The sequence below is a fragment of the Onychostoma macrolepis genome, chromosome 01 (assembly GCF_012432095.1).
Source record: "Onychostoma macrolepis isolate SWU-2019 chromosome 01, ASM1243209v1, whole genome shotgun sequence".
Taxonomy (NCBI): Eukaryota; Metazoa; Chordata; class Actinopteri; order Cypriniformes; family Cyprinidae; genus Onychostoma; species Onychostoma macrolepis.
The window spans coordinates 46,196,525-46,204,128 of NC_081155.1; the positions used below are offsets into that span (position 1 = coordinate 46,196,525).

Genomic DNA, 7,604 nt, shown 5'->3' on the forward strand with positions numbered 1-7,604 from the left:
GTGCACTTAATCTTAGTCTAAGAATGGGGTTTTAAAATTATATAAACCACGTGAATGCAAAATGCACATATAGACTGATCAGGAGTTTAAATGACTAATACAGGAGTTCTGGGCCATAAGGGTTGCGCTCTGATGATTGATGATTGTGGCTCTGCTCCAGCGCTCTGTTGCGTACTAGATTTGGCTGCAGCAGATCAAAGGGGCTTCAGGAAAGGGGTGGTCCTGCGTTGGAGCATATATAGAGAGCCGAGCTTCTCGCTTCTAAGACAGAAGGAGAGCTGAAACCCGAGGAGACGGTGAGAGAAACTCTCCAAGACCACTTTTGAGACTCTTCTTGTAATTTTGCTGCTAGAGACGGCGATCGTTCTATTTATTATATTCAATTCGAAGATCATTTTAAGCTCTGGATTGGTACCTGTTGCAGTTTTCTGGTTTTGTTTCTTGTGATATACCGTCTTTTGGAGTTAGATATTCAAAGAACTGAAACTTTGTGAGGATTTCCATCGGGTGCGTTATTATTTTATCATTTTGATCTTGAGAACCCAACGGGAATATAATGTCTCTTTTGCGCGTCATACTGGGTTTCGTTGCAGCTCTGTGCGTAAACGCGGCGCAGAGCGCGTGGGAAGAGAGCACCGTGGTGCCGGTCCATCTCGAATCGTACGACACCGAACCGACCCATACAGCAGAAGCACAGGAAAAGCAATCCGAAAAACGCATCTATCGTTTGGACGTCTTTGGAAATCAGATGGTGTTGGAGCTGGAACCGGACCAGACCTTTTTAGCGCCTGGGTTTGTGTTCCAGATGGTCGGGAAACCGGAGTCCGAGGAGTTTGACAGCGCTGGAGAGGCGCGGTGCTTCTTCTCAGGAACCGTGAACGGAGAAGAACTTTCCGCTGCGGCGATCAATCTGTGCAACGGACTGCGAGGCGGCTTCTATGTCGGCGGTGAAGAGTATTTCATTCAACCCGCAAACGCCAGCGGAGAGGCTTCAGATGGAGACACCCACATCATTCGCAGAAGAAAACGAGGTTTCTTGGATGAGGAAAACGGTTCGAAGTGTGGGGTGAACGAGGAGGAGGAACGGGTCACCGAGAAACCAACCAAATCTGACACAGAGCGCATCCCATCTGAGTCTAAAGGTAAATATTGCAGAGTAAAACTTTATAGTTATCGATCTTGTACCTAGGAAAGTTTCGTTGTAGGCTACTTTATTATTACTGAGATTTTTTCCCGGTAATATTTCGCGCACGCCTCCGGTAACCCAAATAAACTCGGTGACTCCGCGTCATTCATTGCGCGCTGGCGCATGAGGAGCGAATTAAGCAGGTTACAGAGTTCTGCGTCTGCATTAACGCACTAAACACCAAATCGCGTAATTTAGTTGAGAAATGCATCAACTGCAAATAGCACACATGTTCTGCCAGCCCGTTTAAACGCATCTTAAAGAATAAACTTTTTTCTAAAGCGCAGACGAGCCGTCTCCAAAAGCGAGGCGAGGGTTAACTTGGAGAGGGCAGAAATCTCTCCACATACGCAGGAGGAGGGAAGGGGACGTAGGGTTGAGGGTTGGGGGAGAGGGAGGCGGGAGAGAATGGGCTGGAGAGACGTGGAAGTTCTCCTCCTGGTACCGCATGTTGCGCAGATCAGCACCGGAGGACTGTAGATGGCTTGTGTTTCCGCCAACGTTTCTCGCGAAAGTGCGCAGGTTTTGGAAAAGTTATTAGCAGGGCGGAGCAGAAGCTTAGTCAAATGGAAAAGTAAGCAAGCTCAGCACTAACTCCCAATAGCTTTCTATCTTTTTAAGTAGCCTATACACAGTTCTCTATTTTTCAGTTATAAAACACCATTTTACTTTACTATTTCCAGTCAAAAGTGCATTCAGGTTTAATAGCTTTGAGGCATCTGTGTGGACTCATAAAAGTGGACACGCATTTAAAATAAAGCCTTTAGGTTGCGTGAAAACCAAAAATAATAATAATAATTGATGACGTCATCTTGCACTCATAGGCGTCTACAGATATATATCCAAAAAATGCTCTCTAGATTCTAGTCCCTCCCTCTAATATCGCCTGACGCTGTCTAGCAATAGGAAGTAGGACATTATGGTCAACCCATGTAAGTTAAAGCCTACTAGCTTTTCAAATAAAACATACAAGTCATCAGTTTGGGAAAGTCATTTAATGCAAGACACTTTTCACTCTGGTAAACGCTGAATCTGATTTAGATTTCACTTTTTTTCTGATAAAACTAATGGCTTTAATTATTATCTAAAATATGTCTAATAAAATGCTCTCTAGAATCTAGTCCCTCCCCCTAATATCACCTGACGCTGTCTAGCAATAGGAAGTAGGAAATTATGGTTAACCCATGTAAGTTAAAGCCTATTGGCTCTTTAAATAAAACATACAAGTCATCAATGTGGAAAAGTTTTCCCTCTGGTAAATACTGAATCTGATTTAGAGTTTCACTTTTTTCTAATTTAACCAATGGCTTTAACTGTTATCTTCTCATCCTCCAGCACACCAAAGATCTCGGCGCTTTGTGTCCACTCCTCGCTATTTGGAGATCATGATTGTGGCAGACCAGTCAATGGCGGAGTTTCACGGTGCTGGGCTCAAACCTTATCTGCTGACCATCATGTCGGTGGCGTCTCGTCTATATCGACACCCCACCATTCGTAATTCAATCAGTCTGGCAGTTGTGAAGCTACTTGTTGTGTACGATGAAGAACACGGTCCCCAGGTGTCCTCCAATGCGGCGCTTACGCTCAGAAACTTCTGCCAGTGGCAAAGACAGCACAACCCATCAAGTGACCGGCACGCAGAGCACTACGACACAGCAGTGCTGTTCACCAGACAGGTAAGTTTATCACTCTTGGTCTCATCTTGTTTTTTATGGGCGTCGATGGTTCCATGAAGAACCTTGAACATCCATGGAAACTTTCAGATGCATAAAAGATTCTTCCCTGTTCAAAAAAACCAGCATATGCTGATTAGGTATGTTTTGAAGCTTGGCTGCTGGTTTCAGCTTGTTTCAGCTGGTCCATAGCTGCTAATAATAGGCTAAAACATACCTAACCAGCATATGCTGGTTTATTCAACAGGGTTTATAGTGTAAAAAGGTTCTTTCTCTTTTCAAATGTTTCGTAAAAAAATGGTTCATTTAAGAACTGTTCACTTGAAGGTTCTTTGGGGAACCAAAATGGTTCTTCTATCCCAGCAAAAACACCCTTGTAGAGCCTTTAGTTTTTAGAGTGTGAGTAAATAATTATGTAGCACGCCTCATACTTATAAATGCTGTTCCTTTCAGGATCTTTGTGGAGCTCATTCCTGTGACACCCTGGGGATGGCGGATGTTGGCACCGTGTGTGATCCGGATCGAAGTTGCTCCATTATTGAAGATGACGGTCTGCAGGCAGCCTTCACAGTTGCACATGAGCTTGGTAGGCATATCCCCATGCTCTTATACAAAAACTAGAAACTATGCAGGTGTAGGTCAAGTCATAATTGTGCTTCTCACGTAGGTCACGTGTTCAACATGCCCCATGATGATGCCAAACAATGTGCCAGTCTTAACGGTGACCAGTGGAGCACCCATATGATGGCTTCAACCTTGTCAAATCTGAACCAGCTACAGCCCTGGTCTTATTGCAGTGCTATGATGGTCACGACCTTCCTGGACAATGGCCATGGTCAGTGTTTGCTGGACAAGCCCCAGAAGCCTCAGCAGTTACCCCAGGTTCTGCCAGGTTCAGTTTACGATGCTGACAGACAGTGCCGTCTCACATTTGGAGAGGATTCCCAGCACTGTCCGGACCAGAGCACCACCTGTGCCGCCCTTTGGTGCATGGTCACAACTGCAAATGGCTTGCTCGTCTGCCAAACCAAGAACTTTCCGTGGGCCGATGGGACGCCTTGCGGGTCTGACAGCTACTGTATGGCAGGCCAATGTTTGAGGAGGTCCGAGGCTGCCAAGTATCAGGTGAGCACCATTTGGTGTGCCATACAGAATTGATGTTATTCTGAATTTGTGACTGACAATGGTTCTGTCCTGTCACCTTTTAGATTCCAGTCAATGGTGGATGGGGAGCCTGGGGACCTTGGGGAGATTGCTCCCGTACCTGTGGAGGAGGTGTGCAGTTCTCTATCAGGGAGTGTGACAATCCCCTACCCAAAAATGGAGGCAAATACTGTGAGGGCAAGAGAATTCAGTACCGCTCCTGCAACACCGAGACCTGCCCTGATAGCAATGGTAAGGCATGGTCCTATCACTGTTTTTGCAACCACGTTTTTGCAAGCCGCTTGATTTACAATTGTGTTTATTTGCGCAGGTTTGACATTCCGTGAGGAGCAGTGTTTGGCCCACAATGACATCTCCTCTCAGTTGTCATTTGGCTCAGGAGAAGGCGTCGAGTGGGTGCCGAAGTACGCCGGGGTGTCTCCCAAGGACCGCTGCAAGTTGGTGTGCCGAGCGAAGGGAACAGGCTACTTCTTCATTCTGAAGCCAAAGGTGAGTGTCCCAATTAGCCTGAGTTGTAAAATCTAACAGTGGTTTAGTGGATGCACTGGAGATGTTAATCCGAGGTTCCTTCCAATGCCTTCAGGTGGCTGATGGAACACCATGCACCCCAGATTCCACCTCAGTCTGCGTCCAAGGCCAGTGTGTGAAAGCTGGTTGTGACAGGGTCATTGGCTCCAATAAACGTTTTGACAAATGTGGCATCTGTGGAGGAGATGGATCGACTTGCAAGAAAGTTTCTGGATCAATGGAACGTGCTAGGTAAGCCCACAATCTGCGGCAGTTTTCCAAAATTCCTTCTCAGATTTCGGTTTGATCTGACCTTTCCTTGTTTCTGAACTTTAGAGCGGGCTACCAAGATGTAGTGACGATTCCAGCCGGTGCCACGCACCTAGATGTTAAGCAGCGCTCTCTTGGAGGCCGCCGCCAAGACAATAGCTACCTAGCAGTTCGCAGGCAAGATGGCACTTATCTACTGAACGGCGACTATAAGCTGACCACTTTAGAGACTGACATCTCTCTGAAAGGTGCACTGCTGCGATACAGCGGTTCCTCTGCCACGCTAGAGCGCCTGCGAAGCTTTGCTCCCTTATCTGAGCCTCTTACCATCCAGGTGCTGTCGGTCGGTGATTCCCCCCGACCTCGTGTAAAATACAGCTACTTTGCGCAACGCCCCAGTGGGTCAAAACGGCCGTCCATTAACGTTATTAGTGAAGCAGGAGATGCCGAATGGGCTCTACGTGAGTGGGGACCTTGTTCGAAGACCTGCGGCGGTGGTATCCAGAATCGGGAAGTCATCTGTCTTGATGCATATGGCCGCCAATCAAAAGACTGTCCTGAAGAGCTGCGCCCTGTGCTGTCGCAACTCTGCGCTCTGCAGGCTTGCCCATCCTGGTTGCTCGGGGAGTGGTCCACTTGTTCCAAAACCTGTGGCAGAGGCTTTCGTAAGCGCACTCTGCACTGCATCGGACACGACGGCCACACTTTGCCTAATGAGAGCTGCAACGCAAAAGTTCGACCACGACCTCTCCTAGATTTGTGCAACATGACTCCCTGTTGAGACTGAACACTGAGGTTCGAAACAACCTCGAACAGCTGTAACCTTGCACATCTGGTGCCGACCAACACAGGTTTTTGGATTCAAAGGGCCCCTTATGACCAAGACTGCAAGCAAACTTCTTTCAGTGTTTCAAATCCCATCCATCCAACACTGGGGGCACAAAGCTTGCACACTGTGCACCTGTCTTGACAGCTGTGATTTAGGATGAGAATACGAACACCTCTGCTGCTTTGGATAGTGATGTCATGCATGTTAGATTTTGAGTGTGCATGGGTGTGTATGATGATTAGTGAAAGAGTGCATGAAACAGCTATGCATTTGTACCGTCTGTCTGAGCTGGACTAGACAGACATGATTCGTTTGTCACAAGAGAGCATATAGGAACATATAGGAGCTATTGCCAGGGTCAAGAGCAGTAACAGAAGAGTTCATTAGTAGTGGTGTTATATAAAACGCCCTCTAGTGGTTCTACATTTCAAAGTTGCAAACTCTGGCTCAGAGCACATATTTAACACATGCATTTTTCTTGCCAAAACCAACGCCATATCTCACCTCAGCTAGGCACACATGCTGCTAATTAAACACCACAACAGGTATTATGCATTTCCTCATAACTAAGTTTAACAATGCACATTAGCTTTAAGTTTAGCTTCCTAGGTTGATATTTTCACCATTTTGCAAAGCCATACCCGGTCAAGAGGGATCACGTTTTTAACTGGGAGGGAGACCAAAGAGCATAAGTTCTATACCTGAAGAGAGACTGTGTTTGTGCGTGTTTATGTATGTGTGGGTTAGTTCTGTGTGTTTGTGTGGAGATATGGTGAGGGACTTCTCTCCTACTACTACTTCATAAGTAATCCTCTCCTGCCTTCTGCGAAGGTATCTTTGTAATGAGGTATTTCTTTTTGTACAGAATATCCAAACGTTATTTATTTTTGTACAGCCCATTTAATATAATCTTGTTGCTTTTTTATAATTATTGTATTTCTATTTGTTATTATTATTGAAATAACTGAAGGATGTAGATTATATTAGAGTATTTATACAATATCAATGATCTTAGGTTTATGAATAAAGTATCACATTGATTTGTGGACCAATATTGTTGAGATGGTGTCTTATTTTGGGTGTGGCTCCTGACATTGAAGCACTGTAGTCTAAATCCAAGTCTGAGGACCCCTTGGGGTTTGTGAAGGTACTACATTATATTTTCTCTAAAAATATAATGGAATTTTTAATGTGGTTAATCTGCTCTAAATGATGGAGCAACATTAACATCTAAAGTCTGAACTCTAACTTATGCACATTGTTTGTAAATACATGAAGTACATCAATTTAAGTACGTGCGTACATCAAAATAAACACAAAAGAGTATCAACATGACTAGATCTAATCAGGACAATTATCAATATAACGCTGCTGAGTCGGTCTGCTTGTGTTATGAACCAGACAAAGAAAGTCCACTGTGCTGAATTAAATCAATTGAATTAAATTAATTAGCACTCTCAATAGCTGTCCAAAAGCCTGTATGACCGGCATATTCAGCAGCACATGTAATAACCACATCACTGGTTATAACCAGGAAGTCTTTTGTTATATAACAAGCTTTAATAATTTAAGAGGACAATGTGGGGTTTTGTCATTATGTTACAAGGGTGGTTGAAGAGTAAGCACATTCAGCCCCGGCCAGTCCCTCTGCTAAATAATACATGCAACCAACCGCTCAGTAAAATAACAAGTGACTTTGCACACCATAATAGCAAGGCCTTTTCTAATGAAAACCTTTTTTTCTGACTGTCTGAAAACTGAGTAAGATCTCAGGGTAGAGCAAGAAAGACATGTAAATGTAAATATGTGAGATACAAGATAGCAAGATTTCCCTTACACAATAACATTGAATTGAACAAGGAAACATTTTCAGAACATTGCCTTATGTGCAGTAACATTAATAGAACATTCGTTATCTGCTCTTTAATAATGTTCTCAAAACATTAGCACAATAGCAATATTTATAAATACATCA

At 44.5% G+C, this 7,604-nt stretch overlaps 1 protein-coding gene across 1 annotated transcript; it reads left to right on the forward strand.

The window, feature by feature from the left end:
* Nucleotides 1-279: 279 nt before the first annotated feature.
* On the forward strand, nt 280-6,681 carry adamts1 (ADAM metallopeptidase with thrombospondin type 1 motif, 1). Its single transcript, XM_058791819.1, has 8 exons — nt 280-1,142; nt 2,522-2,862; nt 3,313-3,445; nt 3,527-3,984; nt 4,068-4,254; nt 4,334-4,512; nt 4,607-4,782; nt 4,867-6,681. Exons 1-8 carry the CDS (start codon nt 557-559, stop codon nt 5,579-5,581), a joined length of 2,775 nt encoding a protein of 924 aa, XP_058647802.1. The 5' UTR covers nt 280-556; the 3' UTR covers nt 5,582-6,681.
* The last annotated feature ends 923 nt before the right edge of the window (nt 6,682-7,604 follow it).

Excerpts from the sequence above, each read along its gene's own strand:
- adamts1 (XM_058791819.1), top strand. The coding sequence starts at position 557 with ATGTCTCTTTTGCGCGTCATACTGGGTTTCGTTGCAGCTCTGTGCGTA. Across the intron at positions 4,255-4,333 it reads GACCTGCCCTGATAGCAATG|GTTTGACATTCCGTGAGGAG; the intron begins GTAAGGCATGGT and ends TTATTTGCGCAG. Across the intron at positions 4,783-4,866 it reads GGATCAATGGAACGTGCTAG|AGCGGGCTACCAAGATGTAG; the intron begins GTAAGCCCACAA and ends TCTGAACTTTAG.